Below are 20,596 nucleotides of genomic sequence, written 5' to 3'. Positions count from 1 at the left end.
CAGGCTGTACAAGCCTGCCTGGATCGCTGGATAGTTACTTGGGCTGCTAGCCTCACAGAAGTACATGCTGCCATGGCACCAACTCCTGTGGTACACCGAGCTAGCTAGATTAAAGCTAGCTGAGGTATGTCTACACATGGTATAATTGCATCCCCCAGTTGCAATGTAGTCATACCCTTAGGCCCAATGGAGCTGCCGGCTGGTAGGGTAAAGGAAACAGTGCTTTCACTGATGTTAGTCCAAGGTTTTGTAACAAACTCCCATAAAATGTAGGTTTGTCCCATGACAAACCTTACTACCTTTCACTCCTAGTGCAAGGTGTACTTCTTTGACCTTTGTTAATTCATAGCAAGCTGTATCTATAATTTAAAACAAAGAAAGAGGCCCCTACCCCCCCCATCAAATAAAAACACTCCTCTGCGCGCACACAATTTTCTCCTTGGGGGGAGAGGATGAGAGAAAGAATGAACCACGCTTCACAGATGTTTTTCATTTCTTAATGCACTACTGGAAGGCATTGAGATACATGGGGATGAGGACACTATAAGAACCAGAATAGAATAGATAGCTGCTATCAGAAACACCTTTAATAGCACAGGATGGATTTCTGTACAGTGTGGGAAATTTGGGAGTAAAAAGTTTTTTTTTAATTGATGCCAATGTTTAATAAAGAAAAAAAAAATCCCCTAGAGTGGCAGTTCTGACAATAAATTGTCTAAATGATTTCTTATCTAGTGCTACCAGATAAAGCTGCCCATAATTTGCATCTATCACTAGTTTTAAAACTGTCAAATTAAAGCTTAAATACACAGGGAGTAAATGTTGTGTTAATATTTGTGTTATTTTTGCCACTTACACAATCATTTTTCTCTGAATTGTTTATATCCTTAAACTGCAAAATACAGCTACCACTCTGAATATGAAATCAAATGACAATGATAGATTATTGATCATTTCAAAGGTGGATTCTGTCACTCTTTTAAAACAGTCATCATTTTGATTAGTTTATGTTAACATCTTGTTTGGGTAATATTATTTACAGGTGTGCTAGCCCAAAGCCTAAAATAAGTAAAGAAACTTTGATTCTCTGATCAATAACACTGAATTTTGATCCATTCAGGGAAACAACAATCATACTACTTTAATTGTTATCTAGATGAGATTGATTCCAGATGCACAATGTTGTTCTTGTATTTACAGCATTCCACTTGACTCACAAAGTAGCTGCTTTTCAGAACTGGATAAGAACATTGGGTGATTGGAGACAACTATGTATGAAATGCTAAGTTTCACAACTTCCTTTTCTGGTGCCTTTGTAAAGGCTCATATTTGTCTCTTACCCACTGCTTAAAATAAAAGGAAGTCTCCTATCAATAGACTACTACACAACATCAAGACATAAAGGCGTGTAGTATATTATCATTTTTGAAAATAATTTCTGAACTGCAAAACTATTTAAATATCTTTGTGCTTACTTTTGGAAATATCTACAGTAGAAGAACACTACTTGTTGTGTACCAAATCTAAACCTTAATGTGTTATCCTTTCTCAGACTTCCTTTCATCAAATGAGCCACATTCTACAAACTGCTTCATGTGCTGCAAAATCTAGGTGGCAAAACTCATATAGTTTGCAAACTGTGTAGGATCCATTTAGGGGTGATATGTATTTGACATAATGGAGGGAGGTATTACTAGACAAAAATACAACAAAAAAGAGAAAACAGATGTAGATGAGGGACAGAAGAGACACAGAGAGTAGTAAGGGTTGTATAAAAAGGAGGGGGAAAGGAGAGAGAGGTTGGCCAGGTGGCAAACTATCTGACTTGGGAATACGAGGCCAACCAATCAGGAGAGGACAGAAAGGAGGACAACCTGACTGCTAAGATAAGTAACAGAATTCATATTTCAGTCTTGGCAGGGACATGGCTTGCCTTAAGGAGCATTCCCTGGCAGAGGGGCACAGATGGAGCTTAATATGGATTGCTCAGTGGAAAAGTGGCAACCTTAATTGGATCCTTTCTAATTCTCAAAACCTCTCCATTTTGTTCAAATGGGAATTCTGCCTAAGTAAACGATTGTAGTTAAGAGTTAGGAATGCAGAGAGGTTTGAGTTCTTCCGATCCTTTTAGATAAAACTGAAGCGATTCACCAACACTTTTATCTGATTTCCTAGGGAGAACTAATAGCCCTATTGCAGCTGTTATACTAGCACTTGACTGCACAGTCACTGGGATATATGACATGCTGTCATCTTCAGAGCAAGTGCAGTCACTACAACAGTGTGAATACTTGTGTACCATTGCAAACAATTTTGCTGGTGGATACCTAGTGAATGATATACATGCTAGAGAGTCACAATTATATCTGCATTGACAAAATACTCTAGGGTAAATAAGGGTCCAGTGACCTGCCCATGGTCATACAGGAAGTCTATGGCGGAGCTGGGAATAGATTCCCACTTGCCTGATGCCAGTTTTGTAGCAACACAGCCTTCCACTACTAACTATATTGTTTTTCTCAGTACAAAATATACAAACAGCTTCTTGAAACTCTATTTCTGTTCTCTCCTGCACTCTAAAACATTTGGGGAATGGAGCATGACTATGTTTAGTGGACTGATTGAAGCAGTTTGCAAAACAGAAAATATATCTTTTCCAATGAGGCAAAGTGAAGTTTGGAATAAACAACTGAAAATTTCAAACACGATCACTTTCATATTAAAGGAACATTTAGTAGAATGATGCCATCACAACATGTACAGCTGTTCTTGTAAATAAGTAAATCCATAACCCAAATGAATCCATTCCGGATGTATTACTTCTGTGGTGGCACTGATACACACAGAGTATATTTTACATGTAGGGACATTAACTTTACAATTCAAGTGAAATATCAAATGTTTAAAAACCAACTACTTTTAATGATTAGCCCAATCAAAGAAGAAATGGATATTATATGCTGACACTCTCAGCTCCCTGTAATGTATTAAAGAAGCAAACAATAATTTCGTATTTACCATGTTACATTTTAGTAGTTGGGTGCTTGAACAATGTCTCTTTGTATCCAAAATTCTTTTAGGCCCACACACGCCTATTCAGAAAATATCTTGCTAGAAGTCCCTCTAGAAATCATTGCTGAACAGTGAAAAATATCATCTCTCCTTCAATCGATCGTACATATCCATATTGTTGTTTTAAAACCTGTCCTTTTTTCCCCACCGCAAGCTGCATCCTACACATGGTCAGCAATTTGGAAAAAGAGACATACAAGTCACCAGTCCACTGAGTTTCCTTAGCACAGAACCGGTAAGAAGATTTTTTTTAGACCGTGCTACATTGCATCTTAGAGACAACTGAAGGATTGATACTGGGTTTTGTTATTCAGTAAATATTTTGAGATTATTGTTTTTAATGTAAAAAAATCTGGCTTGAAATCTATTGTTAATTACATCTGGCTGCAGTCCTTAATAGAACAAAGTCCCAATTTACTTCATTTGTGCTCAGTTAAAGACCAAAACATTTAATCTCTGGTATTTTACAAAATGTTTAACTGGTCTGAAATAGTGTTAATGAGAACATGTTTAGGGCTCAGCTGTACTTTGTAATATATGGATTTCTGTTTTGTAAGACTAAGCACCTATGGTAGATGGTTGTATCAGACACTCATAGCTGCCTGGTTATGTGGTAGAAGGCTGGGCAGACCCTTAGACTCTGGTCATACAATTGATGCTTTGCCTAAGCCACTGAATTAAGATAACTTGGAATAAATTACTCTTATTCTGGACGAATCATGGGTTTAATCGTGAATAACTCATCCTGTAGACAAGCCTTGAGACTCCTTTGAAAATCCAAGCTACAGTGCTGTAAATGTATACAGCTCTTTATACCCATTGGTTCCCTGCCCCATGAATTTGCAGTCTTAAAAAGATGCCCAAATATAAGGTATGGCACAGGTCTGCAGTTCAGAAGGAAAGAGGAGATATCTGTTGAAAAGCTGATGTTTTAAGGAGGGATTGAAAGAAGTATAAACGAGTAGTTTGATGATGAGGACAGGGAGAAAGTCTGAAGTATAGGAGGGGCAGAACGCTGAATATTTTTATCTGTTTTTTGGGGGGCAAAAACTTACTTTTTGAGGAAACAGAAACTTGTCCACATTTTTCAAGTTTTCATCAAAGCCCCCAAATCCTCAAACCATTTTTTGTTTTTGAAAACTTTTTAACCAAAATATGAAAAATTGCACATAAATAAGTAAATTTACCTTATTATATCAGCTGTAGTGAAAGTAAATTTAAAAAAAAGCAAGTGGGAGCAGTGGGTCAACAGAATTAGGGATGTTCATAGGGAAGAGGAAACAGTAAGACTAAAATGAGAGCAGAGATGCAGGTGGGGGGACAAATAAAAGTAGTGCCTATGATATAAAGGGCCGCCTCCCAAGAGAGTTTTTCGGGGCCCCTGGAGTGGGGTCCTTCACTGGCTCCAGGGGCTCCGGAAAACTCTTGCGGGGCCCAGACCCCCAGAGCTTCTGCTCTGGGTCTTCGGCGACAATTTGGTGGTGAGGGATCCTTCTGCTCTGGGACCCACTGCCGAAGTGCCCTGAAGACCCATGGCAGAGGGTCTTTCTGCCCCAGAACCTGCTGCCAAAGTGCCGGGTCTTCGGCGGCAATTCGGCAGTGGGGGCCCCCCGCCATGGTTCTTCGGGGCACTTCGGCTGTGAGTCCCGGAGCAGAAGGATCCTCTGGAGCCGAATTACCGTCGAACTGGGGGCCCCCTGCTGCCAAAGACCCCAGGGCCCCTGAATCCTCTGGGCGGCCCTGACAATAGAGACAGTTAAAACCAACTTGAGTGTGATTGTACCCTTTCTCTTTTATGTACAAGGATGGACTTTGCCTTTTAACTTCTGCAAAACAGTACAGGTGAGAATTAATTTGGGGCCTAAGTCAGCAGTTCTTAACGAGGGGCAAAGCTGCCTTTGTTTTGATGGGAATTTTGCCTGAGTAAGATTTACAGGACAAGGCGATCTGTGATGTCATCCTTCTCAGGAATCAGGCATGGGCAGTCATGGCCTAATGGTTGAAGCAGGAGTCAAGCCAAGGATTGGAGCAAGACTCGCCAGAACAGGAAGACTGGGGCAGGACAGGAATATAGCTGAAGCAAGGCTGGAACAAGGCAGGCACAGAAGCAATCACAGCTGCAGGCATAAGTATTGAGCAGCCACTGGGCTTAAGCACAGGCCTAGTGACACCTCCCAGACTGATCAGGATGTTCCATTGCAGGTCAGCTAACTGGTCCCAGATCCATCTGCAGGCCCGAAGTCCTGACAATCCTACCCTTCCTTTGTTGGTGCAATTCAACATGATCATTAACTTCATGCTGACAAGAGGCTGAGGCCTGGACATTCAGGACTTTTTAAGTCACTACTAAGATGTCTTGGATAGAGTTATATTTTAGAGAGTTTGCAGTACCTGCCCACCCTGTGTCATACTTTCAACAATACTATTAGTGCTTCACTTTCAGCAACAAGTTCACTCAAATATAAGCAGAGGAAAAAATATTGTCTACTCAGGGCAGGTCAACACTACCGGTTAAGTCAATCTAACTTACCTCACTCAGAGGTGTGAAAAAGCCCTCTCACCCAAGCAACACAAGATCTGTGCTGTCCGCACTGGCGCTACGTAGGTGGGAGACACTATCCTGCCGACATAGCTTATGCTTCTAGCTGAGATGGAATAACTATGCCAATGGAAGAGCGCTCTCTCATTGTCATAGCGTGGCTTCACCAGATGCGCTACAGCAGTGCAGCTGTGCCGATGTAGAGCTGTGGTGTAGTCTTGCCCTCAGACTAGTATTTCTACCCCCTTTGGATAATGGCAATCATTTTGACAGAATTTATTGCCTTGGTTTCATTAGCAGACTCTAGATTGTGGGGCCTGAGTGGTGGAAAGTCCAAAAGGCGCGAGATAGAGTAATGCAAAGCACCCATGGCCCCACTCCAAGTTGGTCAACCCACAGAGTGAGCAGAGCTGGACAGGACTAGGAGGGAGTTGGGAACTGGGAGGTGCACTAACTAGGTGCTGTTCTGCCACAGCCCCAGATGTTATTTAAACCTCCCCCAGTGAAATTCCTAGTGCAGAGAAATTGCTGTCTGCTCTCCCCCAGGAATGACTCCTCTTCTGCTGAAGATGTCTCCACAGGTGGAGGAAGAATACACTCTGCACTTCCTGGGGCTGAGGGATGATTTTGGCCCAATACTTATAGCAAATGTTCAAATCCCAAATAAAGGATGGCGCTAGTTAGCTAGAGTTTCCTGTGCCTCACACGTCTACTGAGATTACTTTTAACTTATAAATGTAACAGTTCACATAGTATTTCCTGTCAAATGAAAACCTGAAAAGATGTTAAATGAGACCACTGTTGTGAATGCCTGGTGTGGTTAGTGCCTAGCATTGTTGTTACAGTGACCTGACCCCCTCTTCTCCACACATGCACATGTGCACTTGCCAAAGCCAGTGTTGGGCTTCACACACAGAGTGGGGAGTTGGTTCCAGTTGGAGCTGGCTACTTAAAAAATGGGGTCCTTTCCCCCTTTTTAAAAAATTACCATTGCATTTTTAATAATATCACCAATAATCAATAGAAAAGTAATCCCTGAAAAATAAATTCAAAAATGTGCCTCAGCTGGGTTTCAAACCGTGTAACCTCCCTCAGAAGAAGTGCTCCTCCCTACTGGGAGTATCATGCTGGTATCTCCAATGCTGATCCTTCAGGGGCCCTTGTATTGAAGCACAGGAAACATTATGATTTTAGTTCTGATGGGAGTTGAATGTGTATGGAAGCTGTGGCACATTAACCATTGTGAAATGACTGGCAGTGAGAATATCACAGCAGGCCATGTTGGGAGATCAGTGCTAAGGTGCATGCAGATCTGGTACTGACTTCACTGAGAGGAGAAGCAATTATGGTGAACTCCCTCTGGCACCCAACCATCTACACATGTTTAGAAGCTAAAGTGCAAATGACTGATGCATGCTGACATAAAATTAAATTAAAGTTCCTCATTAACATCATCCCGGAGGACTGATCTCTCAACCATGACAGATATAAGCAGAGATTTATTTCTGTTCTCTATGCTTGACTTGATAATTATGTTTCTTTAAGAGATAGTAGGTGTAGCTTTTAGATTAGGAAAATAAGAAAAATCATGTGATGGAAAATCATGAGGGAGCACTCCTAGAACATTCTGTGACTTACCCTGAGAGAGGACAGGTGGAACTACAGCACTACATTGTAGGAGTGTAATGCAGTTTTCTCACAGACAAACTTCCAGTTGAAGTTAATTTTGAAACTCTTACTGCTATAGCACTAAGTATCAGAGAGGTAGCCGTGTTAGTCTATCCAGAAGAACAATGAGTCCGGTGGCACCTTACTCCTCGTTGTTTTTGCTACAGCACTGTTAGCAGAATGGCCAGTTCAAAACCCTTGGGGTTCCTGCTTGCAGCACAATACAATATTATATATATATGTCTCCACACTGCAACTGAAACAAGAGGCTTTGGATTATCTAGTGCATAGGCTTTCAAACTTTTTTTGCTGGGAACTCTTTGGAAAGTATTTCAGGCTGTGATGACCCCTGCCTCCCAAATAGTGACAACTCTCCCATATCATGATACACTTATTTCTGTTCTGCTACTAGTGGTGATGCTGCCTTCAGAGCTGGGCACCTGGCCAGCAGCCACTACTCTCGTGACTCCCCTACAATAGTCTTCTGACATCCTTTTGGGCTGGGACTCCCAGTTTGAGAAAGGCTGATCTGATGGGTGCAAAAATAATACTTCACATTTATAGAGCATCTTATAGTGAAGGATCTCAGTGCCTGATGAATATTGAGTTAAACATCACAATCCCACTCTTTATCCCCATTTTACAAGAAGGAAAGTGAATCACAGAAGTAAGTGACTTGCCCAAGGTCACACAGCAAGGCTTCAGCAGAGACAGGAAAAGAGTCCTATTTGTTTTTTTATGTATCCTGTGCTTTAGCCATAAAACTATCTTTACCCTTTGAGTGCATTGCTTGCTTCAACCCATGTCGACAAGTCTGAAACAACAGCTACAGTTGTATGAATTGCACTAGCAAAATTAATTTAAATATTTTATTGTTGAAAGGAACTATTTCATCTGCATGTCAAATAACAGATTCTAGAACACCTTTTATCCAACTATTTTCTAGTTCTTTAGAGACATAAATTTTCACAACACTTTTGTACTTAGGTAAGTTTTATTATATCCCTCTTATTAAATACATCCATCTGGCACCAAAGCTGGTGCACAGAGCCAAAAGGAATGTTTTCCATCCCTCCCTGTCATTGGCTGCTGCTTTTTTCTGCTCTGTGTTGTTGAGATTGACTGTTCTGCCCTGCCTGCTAAGGGTTCTTCCTAAGGTTTCTCTCCAGCACTCTTGTTTCCTCACAGAGTTGATTTCCATTTGACAGCTTCATGAGTGAGTCTGTATGTTGGAATCTGGAGTAAACGCCCCAAACCTGTCCAACACTTCCTTCTATTCTTGTGGAGATGAGCTGCCGGTCTGTAATTTCTTGAATCTCTTCATTGGCAATAGTGTCTCCATTCAATGCTCAGAATCTTTTGTAGGCACTTATTTACAAAGGCATCTAGTTTCTATCTAACATTTAAATAGGTTTCCAGCTCTCACAGCTGTATGTTAGCACTGAGATTACGTTTGAGTTGCAAAATCTCAGTTTTGTTTTGGTACTGAGTATATCTTTGATTTCCATACATTGCTGAATTTAGTGAATGTTGTGGATACATTTCCTATCCTTGATGTCACTCCTTTCCTGAGGTCTCTATTGGCTAGTATGGTGCTGCCCAGTTAAACCAACTGTTCTGCTTTCTTGAAGTTTTTGCCTTCTAATATGACATCACTGCCTGATGTTTGTGTTTGCTTTGGTGTAACTGATTTGAGCCCTGCTTGGCCTACTATTTTTGCCAAGGTGATTAATAGATACCCATTAATGGCTATTAGTCAGAATGGGTAAGGAATGGTGTTCCTAGCCTCTGTTTGCCAGAGGATGGAGATGGATGGCAGGAGAGAGACACTCGATCATTACCTGTTAGGTTCAATCCCTCTGGGGCACCTGGCATTGGCCACTTTCCAACCCAATACTGCCATTCTTATGTTCTTAATATTGCTGTAGTTTTCTTCTCTCTCACTGTATCCAGTAAAAGCTAATTATCTGGAAGATGAGACATAAGTATTTGCATCTGTAATAATAGGTAGGCTTAGTATTTTGTCTACAAAAGGTACAAGACTGATTCTGAGGTATGCCTTGGACTAAAATAACTACTGCTTCCCCCCTATACTCTAGGCCAGTAGTCCTGTCAGAGGAAGGAATTAGGTTGATTTGGCATGATTTGTTCTTGACAAATCTACATTGGCTATTACTTATTACCTTATTATCCGCTAGGTACTTACAAACTGATTGTTTACTAATCTGTTCCAGTAGCTTTCTAGGTATTGAAGTTAGGATGACTGGTCCTCTTTGTTTCTGTTTTTGAAGCTAGGCGTTATGTTTGCCCTTCTCCAGTCCTCTGAGATCTCAGCCATCTTCTCTGAGTTCTTAAAGATAATTGCTAATGGTTCTGAGATTGCTTCAGCTAGTCTCTTAAATATTCTAGCATGAATTTCATCAGGTTGTGCCATCTTGAATACATCTAACTCATTTAAATTTACTTTAACCTGTTCTTTCCCTATTCTGGCTTGTGTTCCTTCCCTCTTTTTCTAAATATTAATTGTGTTACGTGTTTGGTCACAGTTAACCTTTCCAGTGAAGACTGAAGCAAAATAAGCATTAAACACCTCCTCCCTTTTTCCCTGCATGTCCTTCTGAACAAGCTATACTCCTTTATACCAATATCCTAATCATGAGGATGATACCACCAAATCTCAATGTTATTTGTCATAATTTAACTTGCATACTATCGTAACGAGCGCTATGCCCTCTGAATATACGTTGCCACTTCTTGTTTATTCCCCATACACCTTGCATTTATGTAGAGACATAAAAATGATCAGATTCCCCAACGGTTTCCCTCTAGTTGCTTCCCATCCCTCCCCCAACATCTAACCCTCTGTAAAGGTCATATTTTTTATACCTTCCTGTCATCTTTTGTCACCTGCCCCCTTGGAACATAGTTTAAAGCCCTCTTCACTAGGTTGGTGTGTCAGTGTCTAAAGATGCTTTTCCCCTTCTATGTCAAGTGGACCCCTCTCTTCCCAGCAGTCCTCTTTCCTGAAACAGCAAGATCTCTTGTTCCTGAGCCCTTACCCCCAACTGGGAGGATGCATGAGAACACCACCTGTGCCCTGACTCCTTCACCTTTGCTTCCAGGGCCTTACCTGACAGTATCATTCGTGCCCACAGCGATGAGCACTATGGGATGGTCATCTGAGGGATTGACAAGCTTCAGCAACCTTTCCATGATGTCACAGATGCAGGCTTCAGGAAGGCAGATCACATCCTGTAACAGATGTCAGATCAGCAGATGGATGCCTTTTCTCCCTTAGAAGAGGGTCCCCGAACACCACCACCATATGTCTCTTCCTCTTCGGTGTAGTGCCCTAAGCCTCTCATCCTTGGAGGGATGTCCAAGTTTCCACTAAGCTGTGCAACCATGCAGCAGGCTATCAAGGGCCACTCAGGTGGGGAGAGGTGCCTCTGCCCTGGTCCCAGCCCTGGAGCTGCTGTGGCTGGGGAGAGGCACATCTCTCCTGGCCTCAGGGTGCTGCAGTGAGGAAGGCTAGGGGGAGCCCTCTCTCTTCAGCGCAGCCCCAGAGCAGCTTACACCCCAAACTGCTTCATCCCTGGCCCCACCCCAGAACCCGCACCACCCCCCTGCACCCCAGTCCTCTTCCCCAGCCTGGAGACCCCTCCTGAAGCTTGAATCCCTCATCCCCAGCCCCACCCCAGAGCCCTCACTCCCAGCTGGAGACCTCACTCCCCACATCCCAGGGCTCTGCCCCAACCCTGAGCCCCCTCCCACACCCCAACTCCCTTATCCCTAGCCCCACACCAAAGCCCACACCCCCAGCCAGAGCCCTCACCCCTCGACCCCAATGCTATACCGCAGCCTTGAGACCCCTCCCACACTCCGCACCTCTCAGCCCCACCACACATCACCTCTATATTGGTGCATATAACAAAATTCATGCTGCACATGGATGTAAAAGATTAGAGGGAACATTAAGGGGATGTGCCTCCTCTTCCTCAGCCTTTGAAATCTGGTTGTCACTTGAGGACCGGGGTGAGTGGGTTGAGCACTGTCTACTGCTTGAGGGGACCAGAAGCCAGTCTCCTCCTTTCAGAGCAGCCAATTCTCCTTCATCCTCTGGTCTTGCTGCAGTCATCTGTAGCTGGCTAGCATCCTCTATCTTGGATGTCTCTATATACATCTGGTTGGTGAAGTGCTTATGCTACTGGATGCTATGCAGATGTCCTGAGGGACTCCACCAATAGACACCTTTTCCCCTGGGTGGTTCCCTGTGCCTGACTTTCATTGGCAGGGACATGCAGGCTGCATTCCCAGCAAGTTAGGACCAGGGTCTGAGTAGAAACTTCCAGGGTCAGGATAGCTGTCTGGTCAGGACCCCTCACAGATGCAGGCAGAAGAAGAGCTAACGGTGGTGTGGACAGCATACCATTTTCTTCCCACTGCAGGTATTTCATTATACAATAACTCCCTGCTTTCCTTCACTGGTGAACTCAGCTGGCTAATTCTCTTCATTTTACCAGCCACTGAGAGCCTGTGTGCCTTTTGTAACCTGGCCTTCACCACAGCTGGAACGGTGACTCATCCTGTCTCACTCAGCTGCCTCTAATCATTGCCCTATTCAAAAAGCCCTGAAATTCTCTCATATTAACAATGAAGAGTCCGATGGCACCTTAAAGGCTAACAGATTTATTTGGGCATAAGCTTTCGAGGGTAAAAAACCCACTTCTTCAGTTGCAGGGAGTGAAAATTACAGATACAGGCATTATTATACTGACACATGAAGAGAAGGGAGTTACCTTAGAAGTGGAGAACCAATGTTGACAGGGACAATTCAATCAGGTTGGATGTGGTCCACTCCCAATAACTGATGAGGAAGTGTCAATATCAAGAGAGGGAAAGTTGCTTTAGTAGTGAGCCAGCCACTCCCAGTCCCTATGCAAGCCCAAATAAATGGTGTTAAATTTGCCAATGAATTTTAGTTCTGCAGTTTCTCTTTGAAGTCTGTTTTTGAAGTTTTTTCTGTTGAAGGATGGCTACTTTTAAGTCTGCTATAGAATGTCCAGGGAGACTGAAGTGTTCTCCTACTGGTTTTTTCTGTTACCATTCCTGGTGTCTGATTTGTGTCCATTTATCCTTTTACATAGAGACTGTCTGGTTTGGCCAATTTACATGGCAGAGGGGCACTGCTGGTACATGATGGCATATATCACATTAGTAGATGTGCAGATGAATGAGCCTTTGATGTTGTGTCTCGTGGTTGGGTCCTCTGATGGTGTCACTAGAGTAGATATGGGGACAGAGTAGGCAACGGGGTTTGTTACAGGGATTGGTTCCTGGGTTAGTGTTTCTATGGTGTGGTGTGTAGTTGCTGGTGAGTTTTTGCCTCAGGTTGGGGGGCTGTCTGTAAGTGAGCACTAGCCTGCCTTCCAAGGTCTGTGAGAGTGAGGGATCATTTTCCAGGATAGGTTGTAGACCGTTGATGATATAAAGATCATATTAAAGATCCCTGAAAGGAAGCAGGCATTAACCCACCTAATTGCAGGGCAACTTAGCACTGACAGTTAGCAACAAAGCCTAGTTTCAAACACAGCAAACCAGTAAACCAGCCCAGAGTGCTGTCAAATTTGATGGCAAATTCCCAGCACAGAAGAGTGCTCTCTTTTTGTCCCCCAACATTAATCAATAGTAATAAGACAGAAGCGCTCCAGAAATACTCACCAGTTGGGTAACTCCCATATTTGTTATTTGTTACTTTCCCCATCAGGATGATAAATTAATCTCTGTGTTATCTTTCTCTCTCTCCTTAATTTCTTCAGATTGCATTGTTGTGAATTAAATTTAGTCTGTGATTTCCTTCATGACTGAAGATTGTTAATATGAAATTCATTACTGTTGTTAATGTAACCATCTTTCCCAGCTATTTGCTAAAGTAATCAATTTTCAATAATAGCAGAATGGCAGTTCACTGCTACCGTGTCAGGAAGTCTAACTATTTTAATTGCTAACATTTCCTCTTATGGGTTTTAACGTATATATCTAATAACATATCTGTACATATGAGTGTATCTAATAACATATCTTTGATAGTTGTTACTTTGTTATTAGACATTGAGGTATTTCTGTCTTTCCTTTAATTAAATAAATTAAAGCCCAAGAAAGGAAATATTTGCTATTAAAATTGTTAGACTTGCTGACAGTGGCAGTGAACTGCCATTCTGCTAATTTTGAACTTGATTACTTTAACAAATAGCTGGAAAAGATTGTTACTTCAGCTACAGTGATCAATTTCATACTAACAGTCTTCAGTCATGAAGGAAATCTAAAGGAACTAGTCACTGAGATTAAATTTAATTCACAACAATGCAATTTGAAGAAATTATAAAGGAGAGAGGGATAATTAATGCAGAGATTCATTTCTTATCCTCAGGCTCATGGGAAACAGAACATGTTAATTATGCATTACTATGGGCAAAGAAAGGAAACCCTGGAAATCATTTACCATAAATTTATTGTATAACTACTAAGCACTCTGTTATGTTGCAGCCTGGATCCTTCCAGCAGAAATATTACATGGAAAAAATATTCAGATTATGCTAAATGCTGATATTCTTCAAAGGCCTAAATCAGATAAAAAGGCACAATTAAAGCTAGGCAATTATTTCATTGTGAATAGAGCGGGACAGATAAATACAAGAAGTGAATATTTAATGTTTTCTTGAATAAACATTGTGGGCCAAATTCTTTGCTGCAGTAATTCCTGGGTTTCAGTGGAGTTTGGCCAGCTGGATGTGTGGGCCATTGAATTCATTCTGCGGTTATTTTTGGGCTCTGGAGTCTAGACCCCAGGCTGCTGCAGGTTTTTGTATGTACTCTGGTGAATTTTAGCCTATTTTCTCAGATTAGTAACCTATAGAATCCAGAGAAGCTAGTAACAGAAATATTATGCAAATGCCAACAATAGCCATTCTATCCATTTCCTTCAAACTTTCAGAGATCTGGAAAGTCTGCTAGGAAAGTACAGCAAAGTAAGGAAGTATAAATGTTAATTAAAGTCACTTGCCTAAAAGTGATATGTCTTATTTTATGTATGTCCTGCTCACATTTCTTCACCCACTTTTCCCTCTCCTTCCATGTCTTACCATTCTGTCCATCCCATTATTTTATTTCTGTATTATTTCTTGATTTTTACTCTTTCTTTCTATTACTCTGAAAAGCAACACCTCACTTCCTCTCATTATTGCTTTTTTTTTGTAATCATCCCCATTATTTTGAATGAACAATGAAAATAGAAAAATACAGTTAGACAACATTAGATTTTCCTTTTCCAGAATCAGTTTGAAGTATGAACCTTGATTCAGGAAAACACTCAAGCACTTACTTATCTTGAGGGACCTGTTTAAGTCTCATCAGCTTCAAATAAACTGAAGCACAAATGTCTAAAGTTATGCAGGTGATTATGTTCTTTCCTGATTTATGGTGTCTAACATTTGTCTCCTGTCAAGCCTTCCTATCTGGCACTTCACTCTTTTTTTTAAGACAACTTTTGATTGACTTATTCAGCTGGAAAATACAAACCAGAAAAATTTGTTAAAACATTTATTGAAAAAACAGTAAAAAAAAGTGTACTAAGCTGGTTACTTTTCATTTCCATGCTTTTTTACCTTCTTCCTTTTCTGGTTGAGGTGAGGTGGGGGTGGAGGGTGAGTAAAAAACCAAAGAGAGCAGGAGTGGGAGGGGAAACCTGCTGAAAATCTAGAAACCAAAAATGGAAAGTGGAAATCTTTCACTTTCCAAAATCTAAACTGAAGCCACATTTTAACTCAAATAGAAATGAAAATATTCATTTTAAAATGTGTTTTGAAAAACAAATGAAACGACATTTTTCACTGTGTTTCGAAAGTTCCCATGGAAAACCCATTTTTCAGTAGAAAAGGGGATTTTTCCAATGAATAATATTGGATTTCTGACCAGCTCTGTTTATCATGTATCTTGTAGTTTTGTTGCTAGTATAATTTAGCCTGATTTGCATGATCATGGTTGTATTCACTACAAGTTCTTATGTCTGTTTGCAAGTCTGAGTAAATCAACAGGAAGTGTGGCACAGCATACTGTCCTATGAATATGTGACTACCTGAAACTTCCTGTATCAGCCTTAGGCTATACAACATAGGAAAAAATTCTAAATTGGAGGTCAACACAATCTAATTTTTAACAAAATTAAAATATGTTGAATTCAAACAAGCATAAATTTAAAGCCATCCTCCAAAGAAGAAAACTGTGGTGAATGGACATCATGGAGTAGTTGGTGGATGATGCAAACATCTTGCACAAACCTCTTAAATTTAATTTTTCAAATTTAATTTTATGTTTCTATTAATTGTGATGGTTAATTCCATCATATATTTAAGTTAAACAGGCCTTTGCCAGTGTTTTAGTACAGTTTTGCACCAAAACAATGGAGATATACCGGTGGTATACCAGTGGCAGATCAGGCCTAGGGAATCTGAGCTGGGCTATTTTCAATATCAGAAGGATGCCACAGTATAATGCACTAGTCCTTATATTCTGACTTCTTGCTTGCATTCCCACTTTGGAAGTATGCACATAAATGATTGTGAGCTTAGTTGTACAAAATGTTTTTTAATTTTCTAAAATATGTCTGTAAATTCTGGCTCTTTGTGTATGTGGTATTTTCTCTCTGCTTTGTTGAGCCTTTAAAAATAATTAGTCTGAAAACTAAGTAATAGCTCCTTTTAAATATGAATGTTACCTCCATGTCTGATCATACAATATATCCGATATCAAGTGTCAAACAACTGCATTACAAGTGGGAGGTAACAAGGGAAAGCGTTAGCAACAGTGTCAGGTAGTAAGTTAGGTGCTGCAGTACCTTCACTTCTTAACTAGAGTTGGAAGGGTAAAGAACAATCAGAGATCCACACAAAATCCATATGTGTTTTAAAAGAGGATTTGAAAGGCTGCCTGCAGCAGATTGCAGTGAAGATCCAGGTGCTCTAAAGACTGTGATGGATGGCGTCAGCTTTACAAAGCTCACTCAACAGCTAGCTAATATGACTGATGCCCCAGCTTGAGCGAAGGTGATTGCAAATACCATCATAAATATTTGCTCAGGAAAGTCCCTGGTGATAAGTCTTTCTGTAAGTTTCTGTAAATCATTTTACACATTTATCCTTTCACTTCTTGAAATGTTATTCACAGAGATTGTGGAACAAAGAAGAGCTAAGGAAATGCAATATGCATGGATGATAGTGCTCGTTCTGAAAAGTACCAGCTGTCTTTGGTGTGGCGATTACAGACCAGACTGCATTCTAGTCACTGGATCCTGAAAACAAATATGTGCATGCTTAACTTTATGCACATGTGTCAGGGTTCTTTCCCCACTCTGAATGCTGGGGTACAGAGGTGAGGACCTGCATGAAAGACCCCCCTAAACTTATTTCTACCAGCTTAGGTTAAAAACTTCCCCAAGGCACAAATTCCTTCCTTGCCCTTGATATCACTGTCATCACCAAGTGATTTGAAAAAAACATTCAGAGAGGGCCATTTGAGCCCTACCTCCCCCCAAATATCTCCCCAAGCCTCTACACTCCCTTTCCTGGGGAGGCTTGAGAATAATATACTCACCAATTGGTTATAAAGCAAACACAGATCAACCCCCCTGGGTCTTTAGGACACTGAAAAACAATCAGGTTCTTAAAAGAAGTTTATTTTAAAAAAGGATAAAATAATCACCTCTGTAAAATCAGGATGGAAGATAATTTTACAGGGTAACAAAAAGATTCAAAACACAGAGGATTCCCCTCTAGGCAAAACTTTAAAGTTTAAAAAAAACAGGAGTAAACCTCCCTCTTAACCTAGGGAAAATTCACAAGCTAAAACAAAAGATAATCTAATGTATTTCCTTGCTATTACTTACTATTTTGGTAATATTAGATGTATCATTTCAGTAGGAGCTGGATTACTTGTTTGGTCTCTCTCTTTGTCTCAGAGAGAACAATAACACACAGCACAAAGCAAAAACCTTCCCCCACAGATTTGAAAGTATCTTCTCCTCTCATTGGTCCTTTTGGTCTGGTGCCAACCAGGTTATTTGAGCTTCTTAACCCATTACAGGTAAAGGAGGGATTTTATGCTACCCTTAGCTGTATGTTCTTGACAACATGAGTACTCCCAAAATCAACAGGATAGTTTGCATGTGTCCCTGTTTGCAGGAGCAAAGAACTAAGTATTCTATTGTGTGCAAATTATTTGTCAAGCTGCCTAGCTGATAATTGCATCTCTGATTCATGAAGACCAAGGTCCACATTGAAACACAGGCCCCCCCCCCACTAGGGAAACACAGAGCTGCCTTGTTGCAGGGCAAACTGCAAGAAGTGTTGTGGCTCCTTGAAGAAAAATACCACCCAGAGCTCCCCATGAAAAGAAGTATCTAGCATTCACTCACCTCTGCAGGAGCCTATAGGTCATGTACCTTGTTCTTCCTTGCACTGCCAGTCAGCCCTGCTTGCTGATGGTGGGTCTCAGGCTCTCTCTTTCCCCCATCCCTTTGTAACCTGAATCTGGAAGCAATAAGCAATTCTAGAATGTATAGCACATTCACATGAATTTGTGAACAAAAGGGTCCAGTTTGACTTGTGAGGTCATATTGTTCATAAGCATTGAGGTGACTGCCATGTGTTCAGTGCCTTTACCTTATGAAGGTCTTAAAACATTGCTCATTAGATCTGATGAAATATAAAACTGTTCTTGACTGTCTTGGAGAATAAGGCTCTTATCGTAAACTGCAAAACGAACTCCAGGGGGCCATGGCTGTGTAAATAATCTGATTGCTTTGTGTAGGTCATATAGGAGGCACTTTTCTGATAATGAAATCAACATCAACTTAAATTTGTAGCTGAAAATCTGTGTTTATCATTTTTAACATCCTGGCAGCTACAAGGCTAGTCTTGCTTTGAATTATATTAGTGTTTTTCATCTCTATGTCCTAAAATTGCTACTTGCTTACAGATGCAAATTACAAAGGAGTATAACAAGTAGCATGTTGCTCAAATTTCTGTTTCACTGTAAATGAGAACACCACAGGGGAAAAACTCGTCTATTGCTGCTATTATGCTACAGCATAATTCTATTCAGTTTAGATCTGTATTATTATTTTGTCTGAAAATTAGATTAACTGCTACAATTCTGAAGTCAGATTTTAGAGATAAATTCTATGAATTCTTTCCATATTCTTCCATCAGGAGGATGGGCTTGCACCCTTTACCCACCCATGGAAGAATCAATGGAATCTGATCCATAGTTGTCCCCAGATCTGCTATGAGGTCCTGTTGAGGCTTCACAGTAGAGGGGCTGTTTGCAGCTCCTCTCACCAATCTCTGCTGGCAAGACAGCTTTATTCCAGCTTCATTATATGGGCTTCTGCCAGCACTTGCCTCCCAGGACCTCTCATGAAGAGGGATTTCACTGATTGTGGGGACAGTGGAAAGTCTTGTGCTGTCTTTTAGATGGAATTCCCATTATGCGCTGAGGCGAAAACTGTACAGCCCCACCCTCTTGACCCCAGCCTTCACTCTTCCTTCTCAGACTTTGTGTGGTACCCCAAATGGGCAGGAAAGGATAAGGAGGTGGGGCCATGGCTTACCCTGACACCTTCCCATATACCTAGAAAATAGTCCTGTGGGACTGGATGGCCCTGATGTGGAGGTGAGGGAAGAAGTATACTGTAACCTCTATTTGCCTGGGACTCTCCTGGAAACAGAATTCATCTCCAAACTCATCCATGGTTGGCATTGGCTCCATGCCAACTTTTACTCTAGGAAGTGTGGCATTTGCACATACTAGTGGTGTGGCAAAAACAATGGGACGTAATTGTTTTAAGAGAAAGCCGTGATAAATGATTGTGGTTCCATTAAGCTGCCAGCTCTATTCCTATGTCGTTTGCTACAGTTAAAGGTGTCTTGTCTCTAAAACAACTGTTTCAGTTTGTGGTCTGTTCATAAGCAAAAGGCTTTTTGGCCATAGCCTGTGTTCAGGCTGGTGTAAATCTGCTGAATGGAATGGAGTTATCCAGTGGAATTACACAGTGGCACATGCAAACTAGTGGAGTGTTGATGCAGGAGAATTAGGGAACATCAAACTGTGGGCCAAACTTACCGCGGAGATACCCACAATGCAACTGTACTGATTCAATATGGTGGCACTAGGTCTGAGCTAGGACAAAATTTTGTCATGTATGAAAATAATTTTTCAGATTCAATTAGAAAATACTTATATTGCTAGGACACAAAACCCATGCATCAGTAAAGCCAGTGAAATAAGCATAAAGCATGAGGATGTATATTGGATCATTCATAAGAATTAAACAGACTCTTCCTTCTTTGATAAAAATAATCTCCATTAAGATTAAAAGCTGCATTCGTTATGTATCTTGTAGGTCCCCTCTGGAGAATCCGGAACTAGACCTTTGACCTTCACATTTGTTCCATCTATCGGACAACTTCCAACTCACTTTCAGGTTGTAGATGTCTGTGAACTGGTGAGAACTTCAGAGGAGCCAAACAATGAAAGCAGTCAAGAAATTATCAATAGGGTAGGATTTTATATTGACATAGTTTTACATTTACTTGAAAGGTATGGAGAAGTCTTCTTGACCATCACTGAACTGGTATTGTTCCTCCTTAACCTTATCCCTGTTGGAGTTTGATTGTAAATTCCAGGACCATCAGAGAAGCAGTCATGCAATATACATAGAAACATGGGAGTTACTATAATGGAGCAGACTGATGGTCTGCCTAATAAGGTATTTTTCCTTTGACAGAGTTTATACCTAAAGTAAACCACTCCCCATCTCCATAATGTGTTCTGCCAATTATGTAATGATATATCATGATGATGTGATGAGGGTGGAAAGGGGACATGAATAGGTACATTCGAATTATCATAGTGGAATACACCAATAGTAAGTCACAGAATCCTGACTTCAGCAATGGTCACCATTGGATGCTTCATATGAAGATGCCAGTTCCCATAATTATTCTAATTCTGCAAAAATACTGCAGTAAAATTTGTTTCTTCTGTTTTGAAACTTCCTATGAGTTTGAGATGAGTGCCCTACACTTGAAATGGGGAGTACCACGGGAAGCAGGTATTCTTTGCTAACTGGGACAGTCTTTGAAGTGCAACTGCTGAACAGTATACAGGACATGTCTTACTGACTTCTGCTGGTGATCATCTTAACTCCTGAAGACCAATATTCTGTGTAACTTTTGAATTTAGCTAGTAAAACTATAAATG

The 20,596-nt window shown here is 41.0% G+C and overlaps 1 protein-coding gene across 17 annotated transcripts in view; it reads left to right on the top strand.

Moving 5' to 3' along the window:
• Window positions 1–20,596, top strand: part of MLIP (muscular LMNA interacting protein) — a 169,685-nt gene that overhangs the window by 38,596 nt on the left and 110,493 nt on the right. For 15 of the 17 annotated variants that reach the window (XR_007774017.1, XR_007774018.1, XR_007774019.1 and 12 more), the window contains 2 exons: window positions 3,227–3,307; window positions 19,737–19,892. Coding sequence is in view for 13 of the 17 variants with exons in the window: in XM_050950679.1 (XP_050806636.1) it covers window positions 3,227–3,307; window positions 19,737–19,892 (237 nt within the window). In the remaining 4 variants the exon portion in view is untranslated. The remainder of the gene's footprint in view (window positions 1–3,226; window positions 3,308–19,736; window positions 19,893–20,596) is intronic. The other 2 variants (XM_050950680.1, XM_050950681.1) reach the window with 1 other exon arrangement.

Source organism: Gopherus flavomarginatus, chromosome 4 (assembly GCF_025201925.1).
Source record: "Gopherus flavomarginatus isolate rGopFla2 chromosome 4, rGopFla2.mat.asm, whole genome shotgun sequence".
Classification (NCBI taxonomy): Eukaryota; Metazoa; Chordata; order Testudines; family Testudinidae; genus Gopherus; species Gopherus flavomarginatus.
This window is presented reverse-complemented; position numbering and strand designations above follow the sequence as displayed.